This window comes from Ruditapes philippinarum, unplaced genomic scaffold (assembly GCF_026571515.1).
Source record: "Ruditapes philippinarum isolate M1 unplaced genomic scaffold, ASM2657151v2 ctg2380_1_1_1_1, whole genome shotgun sequence".
Lineage (NCBI taxonomy): Eukaryota > Metazoa > Mollusca > Bivalvia > Venerida > Veneridae > Ruditapes > Ruditapes philippinarum.
The window spans coordinates 151,599-167,884 of NW_026854115.1; the positions used below are offsets into that span (position 1 = coordinate 151,599).

The 16,286-nt window shown below is 33.0% G+C and overlaps 1 protein-coding gene across 1 annotated transcript in view; it reads right to left on the minus strand.

Moving 5' to 3' along the window:
- Positions 1-16,286, minus strand: part of LOC132738986 (tenascin-like) — a gene marked incomplete at its 5' end in the record, with an annotated part of 66,913 nt that overhangs the window by 34,602 nt on the left and 16,025 nt on the right. The window contains 4 exons of the mRNA XM_060726624.1: positions 1,704-1,835; positions 2,503-2,634; positions 3,751-3,885; positions 6,858-6,986. Of these exons, the coding sequence (XP_060582607.1) occupies positions 1,704-1,835; positions 2,503-2,634; positions 3,751-3,885; positions 6,858-6,986 (528 nt within the window). The remainder of the gene's footprint in view (positions 1-1,703; positions 1,836-2,502; positions 2,635-3,750; positions 3,886-6,857; positions 6,987-16,286) is intronic.

Sequence of the window (16,286 nt, forward strand, 5' to 3'; positions counted from 1 at the left end):
AGATGTAGTTAGAGCTCAGGTTTTTTGTATGTTAGTTTTATTAATGTATGTCTATTATTAAACAAGAGCTGTTGGTAGGACAGCAACGCTTGACTATTCTTAGTGCTTGATAGTATAAACAAAATGCTTGATACAGTTACCTCTTCCAGTTTGGGGTGATGAATGTGAACAAGTGTGCAAAGTTTCAAAGCCATATGTCCATGGACTTTGAAAATATTTGAACTTTTACCAAAATTTTAACGCAAATTCTAAGTCGAAAAAGGGACATAATTCTGTCAAAATGCTTGATACAGTTACCTCCTCCTGTCTGCATGTTCGGGTCATGATGGTGAACAAGTGTGCAAAGTTTCAAAGCCAAATCTTTATGGACTTTGAAAATATTTGAACTATTACAAAAACTTTAACGTAAATTCTAAGTCGAAAAAGGGGCATAATTCTGTCAAAGTGCTTGATAGAGTTACCTCCTCCTGTCTACAGGTTGGGGTCATGATGGTGAACAAGTGTTCAAAGTTTCAAAGCCATATATCAATGGACTTTGAAAATATTTGAGGTACTACAAAAACTTTAACGTAAATTCTAAGTCGAAAAAGGGGCATAATTCTGTCAAAATGCTTGATACAGTTATCTCCTCCTGTCTACAGGTTGGGGTCATGATGGTGAACAAGTGTACTAAGTTTCAAAGCCATATGTCAATGGACTTTGAAAATATTTGAACTATTACAAAAACTTTAACATAAGTGGTTACGCCGACACAGACGCCGACGCCGACGCTCGGGTGACTACAATAGCTCTACTTATTCTTATCGAATAGTCGAGCTAAAAATTGACAATTAAAAAAACTTGAATTCTGTCCGGAAACTGGTTCCTGTCCAGTACATTCTTCATTATCTTACCAAAATCTTTAACCATAATACAAAATCAATTTCTGATCTGTATATGCAAGTTTGTACAATCTATGATTTTTTTTTATTTTGATGCCTTATGAATAACAAGAGCCACCCACAGGGCTGAGGCACAGCTTGACTTTTAAAATTTTTCTAAAAGCAAACAAATAAAACAATTTTAACAAATCTTTTAAAGAAAAAATAGTTTTTCCTTTTTGATAATAATATGTCTGTCTAGTCACACTCATTGTTTTTTCCAAGCATGAATCATTTCCGAAAATGAAAAAGTTAAGAAAAATAAGCAAAAGTGACAGTAAAAAATAGGATCAAGGATTTGCGGAGTGAACAAGAAAACGCTGCAATGACTGTAACAATACCTCAATTTTTTTCTTCTAAAAAAAGTCAAGCTTAAAAAAGGATCAATTTATGAGATTACATTTCATGTTTATTATATGAAAAACAACAAAAACAAGTAACAAAATAACTGTTGTTTCTAACAAAAAAATGGCACTGTTGTCACCCCGCTATGGAATGAGACACATTAAGTTGTAAGTTGCTTATGCAGGACCTCATTTTTAGCTGAAAGGATTAAAGATTTTCTATACACCAGCACACAGGACTATTTGACGTCTGAGTTGATGTTTTAATTGAAGACAGTATATGTCATCAAATATTGTGGAACACAGAATTTAACCATTCATGTGACTCATTTGATTATAAATACATGTATATACAGTGAAATTTCATTGAGGTGATATCATATGTCACATGCTCAAAGAATTGTATCATCTGAAATCATAATATCATACAAATACATACTTGTACAAGTGCCGTCTGATCCAGTCCCAGTCTGATAGTAACCATATTTACATGAACATATTTTATTACTGCATTCACTATTATCTTCTTGACATTGAGGACTAGCATTACAACTCTGATCTAAATGTCTCTCTGAAAAGAAAACAATACACTTATCATAACATTTCATTTATCAATATGCTAAACATCAAACAACAAACTGTATTTGAATGATCTTGAAATATTTTTTTAAAAAATGCAAAAAAGTCTATAAAATGTAGTTGATGCATATTTTTTCTATATACACTAAAGATTTTACTGCAATAACAATTCAGGTGACAAAAATAATGATCTGACAGGAATTTTCTTTTTGCTATTAAAAACTAGAAACAAATATGCTTTTTACAGATTAATTTCAGCACTATTATAAAAATACATGGACAGAAATCATTGTAAAAATCACACAATTTTAAGATTAAAGAAAACTCTCAGTATAAATCTTGAATTGTTATCTTTCTAGATAATTTTGCATTTACATTCAACAACATATAATAAAGAAATAAGTATAGCTAAAAAGAATATACTCAAACATATTAAAGTAATAAAAGATTATCAACTATAAAACAATTTATTCAGAATTAACTGATTTACAAACCCCAAAAATTAAAAGATAAAGTACTTACAAGTTAATCTATTTAATCATGTAAATGTAAATCCAAAAGGAAATTCATTGCAGTTATGATATAACATATAATACAATTGCATTGCAAAGCATAATTTAATCCTAGTGAACAGCTCAGATTAGATACATTTAACATACCAGTACAAGTGCCTGTTGATCCGGTTCCCATCTGATAGTATCCACTCTTACATAAACATTTATTGTTCCTACATTCACTGTTACCATCTGTACACTGAGAATCAGCAGTACAACTCTCATCTAAATGTCTCTCTGAGAATAAGCAAAGACTGTAAAACCATATGAAGCGGTTTTAATATATGCTAGTAGTATAAAATCATAAATCAATAACTAAGTGTTAAGACTTTACCTCATATACACGTGTTTTGACAGCTTTTCGACCCCCCCCTTTTTGAGTCCTCAAAAAGTGATAAATGCCCTATTAAGACCCCAAACACTGATCTTCGTTTGAGAAATGTTGATAAAAAAATGACCACTTTTTCGAGGCCACCCCCACCAAAAACGTACATGATAGGGGGTTGTCAGAACGGGGATGTGCCCCCTTCTGTTTTGGGGGGTTTAAAGAAAATTTTCGACATGTGACATACTAAAAATGGCCTCAGGTCGATCGTCATATAACGTGTAACCGACGCTGAAAAGCCTTTTACTCTATCTCAATCCATTGAGAAGTTGCAGCACTTTTAAATCAGTTTTGATGGAAAAAAACAATGCAAAATAGTGATTTTGGCAATTTTGAGACGTCCCCCTTTTGCCAATGTTACAGGAAATTTAAGATTGAGCATGCTATGTTCCAGTCAACATTTGTTTCATCAGTATTGAATCATTTTTCATAGTTTCATAGCAGTTTGAACTTGTAACAGGAGTATTTTCAATGAAAACAGCCACTTTTCACAATAGGCTTATGGAGGAAAGGGTTAAAAAGTTGACACCTTTTTTATTTTTACTTCTAATCACACATTGCATGGGAATGAAACTCAAGATCTTTAACTTCCAAAACAAATAAACTCAATGCTCTACTGACAAATACTCCAAAGGATTGATTCCATGACACAGTTGTCAAAGGAAACATGTGCTTTTAGTAATTGATCATACATAGAGAAAAATTATCATAACTGATATAATATTACAGATATTCTTTCCACTAACTCATCAGCCATAACTCAATCCTTGATACATTTTATTGGTAATAGGCATGAAAATAAGCATAAAACAATTACGGTATCATAATTCTCCTGTTTTAAAATTTAACTGCCTCTTTAACAGAATCTTTACTATGTTGTATAATGATAATATAACTATACATTTCACCTATGTATCATTTTATGCACTAATCTTTGTAATAAATCAATCATAAATTATTTGACTTACTTTCACATCTGCCTGATTGACCATTTGCTGTTTTGTAGTAATCAGACTTACATTCACAGAAACCACTACTACATTGGCTATTGTCTACTACTGAGCAGTGAGTGGTTTCACTGCAACTTTCACCAAGGTACCTCTCTGATTAATAAAATATAAAACATAATGATTATGTTCTAGATTTGAATAAAACAATCAAAATATTAGAATTGATATCTCCTGCCAAATGATACAAATCACGGATAATAATATTTATGATATCATGTTCACATTATTTAGTGTCATTTGATCATATAGTTACAGTATGTTGATGTAAGAATGACAATCTGAGAATAAAAGTGTTATGAATTTCAAAAAACTTTATTTGTGTTCTAAGGCCTCTGGCCCAAAATACAAGTACATGAAGTATACAGTAGAGGAGATAATTCTATTTTCTATTGATTTACACCAGAAAAGTTTCAAAATTTTCAAGCTTTACAGTCAGAAATTAAGTTTAAAACATGCTTTGTGGGTAAATACAAAAGTTTGTATATTTAAAGTTACAGGTGTTTAACTGAATTAGGTTTATTGCGATGACATGAATGAAAAATATGGTTGATTCATCATAAGATATGAAAAACAAGATCAACAAGGAAAGGCGGCGTTCAATGAACGCAACCCCTATATGACCCAGCAACAAGAACCAACGGCAAGGAGCCCAGGCGGACCCCAAACATAAAAAGGACAGGGCAACGACACGTTAATCATTAAATGATAAATAATTTGTAACTGATTAGGAATTCAAAGAAAATAATAATAGGCCCACAAAGGGGAAGGGGACAGAAGACCGGGGGAAGGGGGGGGGTTAATCAAAGAAATAAAAACTAGAGGCAATGGGGAAGATACTTACCGTAGACGAGAAAACAACAAGGGACACAAGCAAAAGTGTCACCAAAACAGTATGAAACAACATAGACATACATCTGAGGAACACAGTGGGGCGCCGCCTTGGAACGGTCAGCAGCATAATAATGACTGCTGGGGAGTTTAAACCGGTTAATGGTGCACCAAACCTCGCTCTTAGCCCCACCATGTTCCTATAAACGAGACAGTGTAAATAAAATGAATCCCCGCCAAGTGAAATTCTAACAGTTGTCATGGTTACAAAAGGTTAAATAAGTAAAACACTAAAATGATCATGTAGAAACATATAAAAGTAAACCCATTGACCATAACAAAAGTATTCAATGTCCTAAAGGAAGACAGAGCAACAAGAAAATCACCTACAAGGGCCCGACGAAGCAAGGCAGAAGACGAACATTAAGACAATTCAGTCCCAAAGGGCTTTACGAACTATCCATCATAGAGTCTCCCACTTGGTCCGTCAGATGCAATCAAAAGAGGAAAGTGTAGTGTCCAACTGTAAAAGGGTTGAACACTAAACATGCAGTGTGTCTTAAAATAGTAGGGTCATAACCTCTTTTAATAAAACGTTTAATGATTTTAGTAAAAACAGCAGAAAAATTACCATGACCCACATCGCCATAAAAACCAGGCTGGCTAATCCCTTGTCGCAGAAGAGTTTTTAAATCACTATTGAATTTAGAAATTAAATCAAAGTTACGATTGTAAAATTTAGTAAAATATTTCCGTAATTTATGATAGCGGTAGCCCTGGTTTAGAAGCTTGCTGGTAATAAAAATATTCCGCTCGTTGAAATCCTTTTAAGTTGTTACAAGCTCTAGCGAATCTAATTAACTGAGAAACATAAACCCCGTAGGATGTTGCATGGGGTACGTCTCCATCCAAATGTGGATTATTAACTATACAAAAGTCAAAGTCATCTCTTTTATCATAAATTTTCGTGTGAATAGAATTGTTGTAGACATGACAAAGTTTATGCAAGATAAGTTTATGCAATATGTGATTGGAAAATGATATGATACGTGATTTAATTGATTACAGTGACAAAGATGACAGTGAAAGGACACAGTGTTGAAAATTTGAAAAAATTGTGTGTTAAGCTTTAAACAAAAAAATCTAAATGAAAAGGAAATAATTCTTTTATAACTAAAATTAAACAATCAGAAAATAAAGTGTTTACAAGACTAAAAGAACTAAAATAAAACGGAAATAAATGGGAGTTTGTGTTGACATTATATCAGAGAAAATTGATCTATATGAGAACTTATGAACATATATGAAGATTTCCTTCAAATTATTTAAAATATCAATACATAAAAAGAGCATAACATTTGATTCAATTGTGTTGATTGCATAAAAAAACAAATTATGTATTTTAAATTGTGTTCTATATACTTTGAATCATTGATTGTTTTCGATCCAGTCCACCGTATCCATATGTTTATATATAAATTACTTAGTGGTGATTTTAAATTGTTTATAACTTGTCTAATTGTTCAGTGTTCATTCAAATGTTTGTATGTTAAGTATAAAGTTTGACGGAGCAAAGTTAGTTGGGTGGCGAGATAATGTAGCCAGGCGATATTTTGTACTATGTTTTATGATGTAATAACAATTTTTTGTTCTTTGGAAAGCTCAGGGGGATAGACTCAAAATCAGTTTTGGTCTGCTTCCCTCAATTTAGGTCTCAACCTGGTACGGAATAAGACCGAACACGTTGTATTCTAGAAAAGCAGTTCTTTAAAATTTTGAAGTGGTAAATTTAAGTCATCTCTAGTTAGATTTGTCATAATTAAAGTGTATTTATTGCATGTGTGTAGATGTTGTGTCTTATATGATGACTTTAAAAGTCATTTAAACTTGACCTGTATTTTCTCATGACATGTCCATATTCAAGTTTGAGTTGAATGTGTTTTACCGTTGGAGAGATAAAGAATGGAAACTGAAAATGTCATATCATTTTCAGAGTAAAAGGGGCATAACTCTGCCAAAAATCATCAAACCATGACCAAATTCGAACTTGACCTGTATTTTCTCATGACATGTCCATATGCCATATTTGTGTGGAATGTGTGCAACCGTTACTAAGAATATGAACCGAAACTGATGATGACGGAATGACAGAATGAAGGAATGCCGGAACAGGGTAACACTATATGCCCCAGCCTTTATATGGCAGGGGCATAAAAACTATTTACGAAACAACATACTCAGACAATAATTGCCGACTGTCAAATATCCAGGCTTACAAGTACATGTCTTTGTGCCACTCCATATACACTGGGAGTTTAGTGTTGAACACTGAGATGTATCTGTACATGTTTCACCTATACTTCTCTCTGAAATATCAGATATCAAAAGATACTTCAAGTCACACACAGAATAAGGATACATATTTTATTTAGAAAATACTAGTTTTTTTTCTACAAATATATCTAAATTATGTTTACCACGGTTGAGTATCTTTTACAACAACCCTGCTTGTAAGAGTGGTTGTATTCAGTATGACCTTGACCTTTGACCCCAACTTTAATAGAGGTTATTTGCAGGTCAAGACCAATGCACCTGTGAAGTTTGAAGGTCAAAGTCCCATGAGTTAATGAGTTATTTATTGGAAACCATTTTGACATTCAAGGTAATTTTACCTGGACCTTTGACCTACATATCCCAAAATCTTCTTGTAATGAACAATACATATACAAAGTTTTAAGTTCCTAGGCTCAAAATGAATTTAGCTATTGATCGGAAACTTTTTGGTATACCGACAGACGTACATACAAATGCAAAGCAATATACCCCCACTTCTTTGAAGGGGGCATTATAATGAAAACAGTTATTGTAATATATTTTGCAGAAATATACGTTGCTGATATAATAATGAAGATTTTTGTCAATTTCAAAAGCCAAAATTTATTTTTATCGCTATCACTTATGATCGCCTTTTTTGAATTCTTTTCATGAAAAAATGACAAATGTAACCAAACTTTTAAAGTATGTATCTTTAAAAATACTTTAAACAAGAGGGCCAAGATGGCCCTAGATGGCTCATCTGACGCATCAAACTCATCCGAACAATAACCTATACAAGCATTTTGTTCAAGTTTCATTACAGTGAGTCGAAAATGTGACCACTAGAGTGTTAAGAAGGATTTTCCATATTTGAGCAGCGTCACCTAGTTTTTGACCCCAGGTGACCCATATTCGAACTTGACCTAGAAATCATCAAAAAAACTTTCAGACCAATTTCCATGATATCTTGATAAAAACAGTAGCCACTAGAGTGTCAACAAGATTTTTCTATTTTTAGCTCCTGTGACCAAGGTTTTCATCCGAGATGACCCATGTTTGAACTCATTCAAGCAATTACTTAGACAAGCATCCTGACCAAATTTGATGACAATTGAGTTAAAAATGTGACCACTAGAGTGTAAACAAGCATTTTCCATATTTGAGCAGTGTCACCTAATTTTTGACCCAAGGTGACCAATATTCGAACTTGATTAGAAACTCTGCCAGACCAATTTCCAGGATATTTGGATCAAAACAGTTGCCACTAGAGTGTTAACAAGATTTTTCTATTTTTAGCTCCTGTGACCTAGTTTTTATCCAAGATGACCCATGTTCGAACTTATCCTAAAAGTTACATAGAACAGCTTCTTGACCAAGTTTAATGACAATTGAGTAAAAAATGTGACCACCAGTTTTAAAAAGGTTTTTCCATATTTGGTCGTTGTGACCTAGTTTTTGACCCCAGGTGTCCTATATTTGTACTTGTCCTAGAAATCATCGAAACAGACTTTCAGATCAATTTCCAGGATATTTGGATCAAAACAGTAGCCACTTAAATGTTAACAAGATGTTTTATATTTTGCTCCTGTGACCTAGTTTTTCATCCAAGATGACTCATGTTCAAAGTCATCGGAGTTATTACCTAGACAAGCATCCTGATAAAGTTTCATGACAATTGAGTCAACAAGAGCTGTCACAGGAGACAGTGAACCTCGACTTATAAAATAAAGGATGCAGTAATGGAGACAAAACTATGAAAGAAAAATCAATTATGTATCATGAACCTTGTCATACAACATGTTTGTAATGATAAGAAATATATATTTGAAGTTTGGAGTAGATACCTTAAAAAGTAAATAATTTATATTTCTTAAAGAAAATCCTAAGATCAAAGAAAGGTAAATCTGTAAATATTGCTTCAAGATTTATGAACATTGTCACATAAAATGTAATTGATGATAAGGAATAAGTATTTGAAGTTTGAGGTATATACCTTTAAAACAAAACAAGTTATAGAAAAAAAAACAGTTTTCTTGTTAAAAAATCTAAGTTACAATGATGGGGAGATAATTCTTGCAATATTGGTACTAGAATTATGAACCTTGTCACTTAACATGTAGTTAATAATAAGGTACATATTTTTGAAGTATAAAGTTGATCCCTTAAAATTTTATTCCTTGTCAAATTCATAAAAACAAATTGTCAAATTAACACCTTATTGTTATCAAATGCATTATGACAAAGTTTTCCAATTTAGAAACGCTCACCGTAACATTTCTGACCATTCTAAAAATGTTTTTTTCTGATTTGACTGGGTTAGTCAAATAAGATTTATATTTTGGCGGGATGCCCTTCGATTATTTCCGTAAATGTTCGGATCGGAGTCACGTGATTGATATGTGAATTATTATCAAACCAAAATAATGGCGGAGAATACGAAAGTTGTGAAAGGTATATACGAGAATGAAATTTTCAGATTCGAAACGGAAAAGGCGACAAGTGGAAAGAAACCGTGATTTAATTCAATCAAGGATATACCTCGGTAGTGATTCAAGGCGATGAAAAGTTCTAACAAGAGGGCCATGAGTCGCTCACCAGAAACAACTGCTTTTCAGTGTTTGAATGTCAATATATTCTAATATTAAATTTGAGCATAGAATATGTTTAAACAATAATTTAAGAAATGCCATGACCTGGGGCATTTAAGATTTAGCTTAAACGGGGCTAATCAAATTAATATGAGCAAACTTGAATGCTACAAAATTTGGTGGTCATCTATCAATTATTTCAGTAGGAAATGATGTTTGAAGGCTTTTTTTGTATTTTTAGCTTTAGTGGCCCCTAAAATGGGCTAATCAAATTTATATAAGCAAACTTGATAAAAGAGTACCCAAGAAGGCTACAGACAAAATTTGGTGATCATCCATCCATTTGTTCTGAAGTAAAAAATGTTTAAACGTATTTCTTTTTTAAAAGGGGCTTATCAAATTAATATGAGCAAACTTGATAAAAGACTACCCAACAATGCTACAGACAAAGTTTGGTGATCATCCATCCATTAGTTCTGTAGAAATAGACATTTTAAAGTATTTCTATTTTTAGCTTTAGCAGCCCCATCAAAGGGGCCAATAAAATTCATATGAGCAAACTTGATAAAAGATTACCCAAGAATGCTACAGACAAAGTTTGGTGATCATCCATCAATTAGTTCTCTAGAAATAGACATTTAACAGTATTTCTATTTTTAGCTGTAGAGACCCCTAAAAGGGGCTAATAATATTAGTATGAGCAAACTTGATAAAAGACTACCCAAGAATGCTACAGACAAAGTTTGGTGATCATCAATCAATTAGTTCTGTGGAAATAGACATTTACGGGTATTTCTTTTTTTAGCTTTTGCAGCCCCTAAATGGGACCAATCAAAATAATATTGGCAAATTTGATGAACGACTACCCATGAATGCTACATGATCATCCATCCATTAGTTCTCTAGAAATAGACATTTAAAAGTATTTCTATGTTTAGCTTTTGCGGCCCCTAAAAGGGGCCAATCAAATTAATATGAGCAAACTTGATAAAATACTACCCAACAATGCTACTGACAAAGTTTGGTAATCATCCATCAATTAGTTCTGTAGGAGAAAATGTTTTAAGGTTTTTCTATTTTTTTGCCCAAGAGACCACTAAGAGGGGCCAATCAAAATAATATTAGCAAACTTGATAAAAGACTACCCAAGAATGCTACAGACAAAGTTTGGTGATCATCTATCAATGAGGGACATTAGTGAATAACCTCCGCTGAGTACTCCCTATAAATAGATAGGTCCTAAGCTATTGGATTGCTCTGACTTTATCGCCTATTTCTTTGTAGCAAACTAAATTAATTAGGGCTAATTATGATCATTTGTAATATTCATATTAAAAATTGCGATAATTGTGAAAAAATTAGTGAAGATCTGGAGGTAGGGTATCCAGGCAACTAGAAATGTGTCATCATGCCACGGATGCCCCGGCATGCAACCAAAAAAATTCAGATGTCATAACATTTAGTTCCAAATTTATTTTCACAAATTATTTTTTTCATTTTAAGTTCAAAGCCCTTAAAACTATTCAATGTTAACACAAACCATTTTTATACAAAGTTCAAGGCACTGAAACTATTCAGTGTTAACCTTTTGTAAATTGCATATTGCATATTTCTAGCCAAATCAATGGCTACATACATTTCCAGAAAAGTATGAGTGCTGAAACAGAAAATTCAAAATTTTTACAACATTCAAGGGAGACAACTTTGTCCGAAATGATTGAACCACGACCAAATTCAAACATGAACTGCTTTTCCTAAGATGTATCTGTCAAATTTGAGTTGAATGTGTTACACCATTGGGGAGATAATGAACGGAAACTTAAAATTTCTGATTTTTTTCAAGGTTTAAGAGGAATAACTCTGTCAGCTATCATCAAAACATGACCAAATTGGAAATTGACCAACATATTCTTATGACATATCCATATCTTTAATCTGAGTTGAATATGTACAACTGTTGTGGAAATAATGAATGTGAACTGAAAAATTTCCTTTTTTTTCAAAGTTAAAGTGGCATATCTCGGCAAAAAATCGTCGAACCATGACACAATTTTAACTTGACCTGCGTATTTCTTTGATGTACCCATATGTCAAATTTGAAATGAATGTGTAACACCATAAAGGAGATAGTGAATGGAAACTGAAAATTTCATATTATTTTCAAAGTGAAAGGAACATTACTCTGCCAAAAATCACCGAACCATGGCCAAATTCCAACTTGACCTGCACATTCCTTTGACATATCTTTATGTCAAATGTAGTTGAATATGTAAAACTGTTAGGGAGAAACTGAAAATTCCATTTTATTTTACATATTAGTCCTATAAATGTGACGTCACTTTGATTTTGAGATATTTTTGCTTCTGAGCAAGCTTGACCGACATAAACAATAACAAGCCCATGAGTCTGATATATTGATCTACTATCCAGGTTTGTCAAATCTTCAAAGAAATAAAGTAGACTAGAAATGTGTCCACGGGTGCCCCCATAGCGCCACTGTTCTGTCAATCTTATGACTCTAGGTCAAATATTTTATGAAAACTAAAAATCTTTTACTAAGTAAAGGGCAAGAACTTTACAAATACTGAATAAATCCACAAGCAAACCCAAAGGTGCATAAGTACACATGCTGACCAACATTCTTGTAAACTTTCAGGCCTACAAGTAAAATACTTTTTGAGCTTTGCATGAACAAGTTGAAAATTGCAAATCTATACTACTGAAAGTCAAGGGCAATTACTCTAACAAAACTGAAAAAAAACACATGCAAAGTCCCAGGTGCATAGCTTCACAGTGATGTGAATCATATTTCCTGTAATTTAGTGATGTTGATCATTACTCCTGTAAAATTGGTTGATTCTAACTAAAGCACTCAAGGAACAAATAACAACATAATGAATCGGTTTTTACTAAGTCAAGGGAAATAACTCTACAAATACTGGATAAATCCACAAGCTTAACCTCAGGTGCAAAACTAAATATGCTGAGCAACATTCCCGTAGGTTTAATGACTCTATGTGTCAAATCCTTTTTGAGTTACATGCGACACAAGTTGAAATGGCAAAAATTTTCTAAGTCAAGGCCAATAACTCTAAAAATACTAAATAAATCCAGATAAAAATTGCCAAGTGCACAACTACACATGCTGATCAATATTGCTGTAAAGTTTCATGACTCTAGGCCAAACACTTTTTGAGTTACATGCGACACAAGTTGAAAATTGCAAAATTTTACTTAGTCAAGGGCAATAACTCTAAAACCACTAATTAAATCCAGAGGAAAATACCCAGGTGCACAACTGTATATTCTGATCAACATTCCTGTAAAGTTTCATGACTCTAGGTCAAATGCCTTTGAGTATCATGCGACACAAGTTGAAAATTGCAAAATTTTACTAAGTCAAGGGCAATAACTCTAAAAGTACTAAAAATATGCAGACGAAAATACACAGGTGCACAACTTCACATGCTGATAAACATTCCTGTAAAGTTTCATGACTCTAGGTCAAATACTTTTTGATGATGTGCGACACAAAAGAAAACGGACGGAGGGAAGGACGGAAGGACGGACAGACGGACAGACAAGGGTAAATCTAAATGCCCGCCACTAAAGTGGGGGCACAAAAAGAAAACGTCGACTGAAAAATTACACAAAAATCAATATTTTTGTTTTATTTGAATCAATTCCGCACTAAAAGTTCAGCATTTCACAATTGAAACAAAAATCATGGACAATAACTGTAATTATGCTGAAAACGTTAGATGATTCTTAATGACAACCCTTCTTCCTAATAAGCAGTGCTGCAATTCACGTATTTGAATGTGAAAGGCGGAGAACAATTATTGAAAAGGTCTACTAAGCAGCAATTCAACATGGCAAATATCAATGCGGGACTCAACTGTACTTTCCTATGTCAATCTGAAAACTAGAGAGCCATGATGGCCCTGAAATCGCTGAAAATCAATGACCCCTTGGAGTGGGGCCAACTTTTACCCCAGGGCTTTTATTTGAACAAATTTGGAAGAAACGCACTTGAAGATGTTTCATACTAAATATCTCAGCTCTAGCTGTTTGGGTTTTTTTAAAATGAGATTTTTAAAAATATATAGTATATACATTTAAGAAAAATCAACGACCCATCGGCAGTGCCAATTTTGACTCTTGGTAGACACTTACTAGAACATGTTTCATGCTACATATCTAAGCTCTAGCTCTTTGAAAATGTTTTTTTTACTATATTTACTATATACAGTAAACTCCTTGTATCGGGAGTTTTAACAGCGAACAGATTAAGATATAATGAACTAATTGTTTACCATCGTCCTCCATTTTGAAGAGCATTTGATTAAGAAAAAATAGTCATTTGATTCTATTTTAGACACAATACTAGTGAGCGTACTTTTTGGAATTTGAAAATCCTTTGCTATTTCAGTTTTAGTTTTAGTCAATTTATCAATTTCTCGTCAAATATCGTATTTTGTTCCTAAACTCAGTGATTTTAGTTTTCTTTCCATGATTAAGAATAAAGAAGATTTTCGAGATTTCCTTCCTATTTATATTGAATATCTTCTATTTTAAGGGTGACTTTTACTAATGAAAGATATAGATTTCTTTTCATTTCAATCAAGCATTCTTTGTAGTTTCTTGTAAGCATGCATGATTATTTTGAAAACCGATTATAAAACAAGAACAAATGCCCCCGGCTCAGATTCTTGTCAGTAGCAATATTTCAAAAAATGTTTACCCATTCACTCAGTTATGGACAGAAAAATTGCCAAAAAATTGTAAACACAAGTTATATAGCTTGACAAAGTCATGGCATTTTGTAATTGTGAAAAATATAAGTTGCCAAGTCATTGCTCTGACTTGTGAAGTTGAAAAATATTCAACTTCATGCAAGTTATCTTCCTACCAAATATGAAATACATCTGTCATTAAATAAAGGCTGTATGGGCAAAAGTGTAAAAATCTATTTTGAGCACTGGTGACCTTAACCAAACTGACCCCTGACTCTATCCAAAAGAAGAATACCATGTAAGTTATCTTCCTACCAAATATGAAATACATCAGTCTGCTGTATGGGCAAAAGTGTAAAAATCTATTTTTAGCACTGGTGACCTTGACCCAACTGACCCCTTACTCCATCAAAAGGAAGAATACCATGCAAGTTATCTTCCTACCAAATATGAAATATATCTGTCAATAAATAAAAGCTGTATGGGCAAAAGTGATCACTTAGCCAATCAAAATGATGAATACCATGCAAGTTATCTTCTTACCAAATATAATATATATCTGTCACTTAATAAAGGCTCTATGAGCAAATTTGTTAAAATCTATTTTTAGCACTGGTGACCTTGACCCAACTGACCACTAACTCCATCAAAGTTTATGTTTCTATCAATTATAAATAACATCTGTCCATAGAATAAGGTCAATATACCTGTTAAAATGTAAAAATCTATTTTTAACATTGGTGAACTTGACATAGGTAACATTGACCTTGACCCAAATAACCCCTTACTACACCCAAAGGAGGACCTCCCTTGGCATGTTTGTATTAAACTAAGACATCAACTAAAAATAAAGGCTGTATGAGCAAAAATGTTTATATTTATTTTTTAAAACCAGTGACCTTGACCTTGACCCTAGACACCGCTTACTCCACAAAAATTAGAGGACCATCAAAGGTATCCACCTACTATATATGAAAGATATCATTAAAGAAATTAAGCAATTAGGAGAAATTTAAGATAAATCAAACTTGCCGAAATAGGTTAACCAGACAAGGCCCTATTTTCAAAGTGAAAAAGGGAAATAACTGGGAAATATGGATGACACAGTTATATAACTTGGCAATATCATGTACTTTGTATTGATAAGTAGGTGTGGAAATTATAAAGCCATTAGTATAGATAGAACTTAAGATATTTCCAACTTGTCGTTTTAGGTTAACATTATTCATTTTCTAAGTGCTGAAAAGGACAGTAACTTGGTAAATATGAAAGCCAGAGTTATGTAACTTGCCCAGATCATGTACTTTGTATTGATTAGTAAGTGTGTAAACTTAGAAGCCATTGGTACAGGTAGAACTTAAGAAAAATCCAACTTGCCGTTCTAGGTTAACCTCGTACGGACAGATGGACAGACGTTGGGACAGACGGACGGACGGTTCAATTACTATATGCCCGGGGCATAAAAATGATCATAATTATTTTACTCGAGCAGAACTATTGGAGAAAAGAAATAATAGAATAAGGGAATAACAGTTTTATCTTGGGGACAAGAACTCGTGCTAAAATATCCTCAATTGAAAACTATAACGTACCCCTATACAAATTCATTTAATAGATGTCTTGAAGTATATACAACAATAAACGATACATTCGACCGAATTTAAATCCGTGCCAATGAAAGCAAAAGTTGAAAATGCAGGATCTATTTACGGATAACCAATATTTTGGAGTTTGTTATAAAAGTGTAATTTTCTGTACTTTTAAATAAATTGGGACTAAGAAATGAATTTCTTATAAGCGATAATTCCTTATAATTAACAGTGTTCGCTATAACCATATATTTTCATATTAAATAAAGAAGGGCAAAATTCGGGCCAAAATAAATTGTTCCTTATAACCGGAAGTTTGCTATAACCGTGTTAGCTTTAAGTGAAGTTTACTGTATAGGAAAATCGGTGGGGCCAATTTTTACCTCATGGCTATAATTTGAACAAACTTGGTAAGAAACTTACAAGAAGATGTTTCA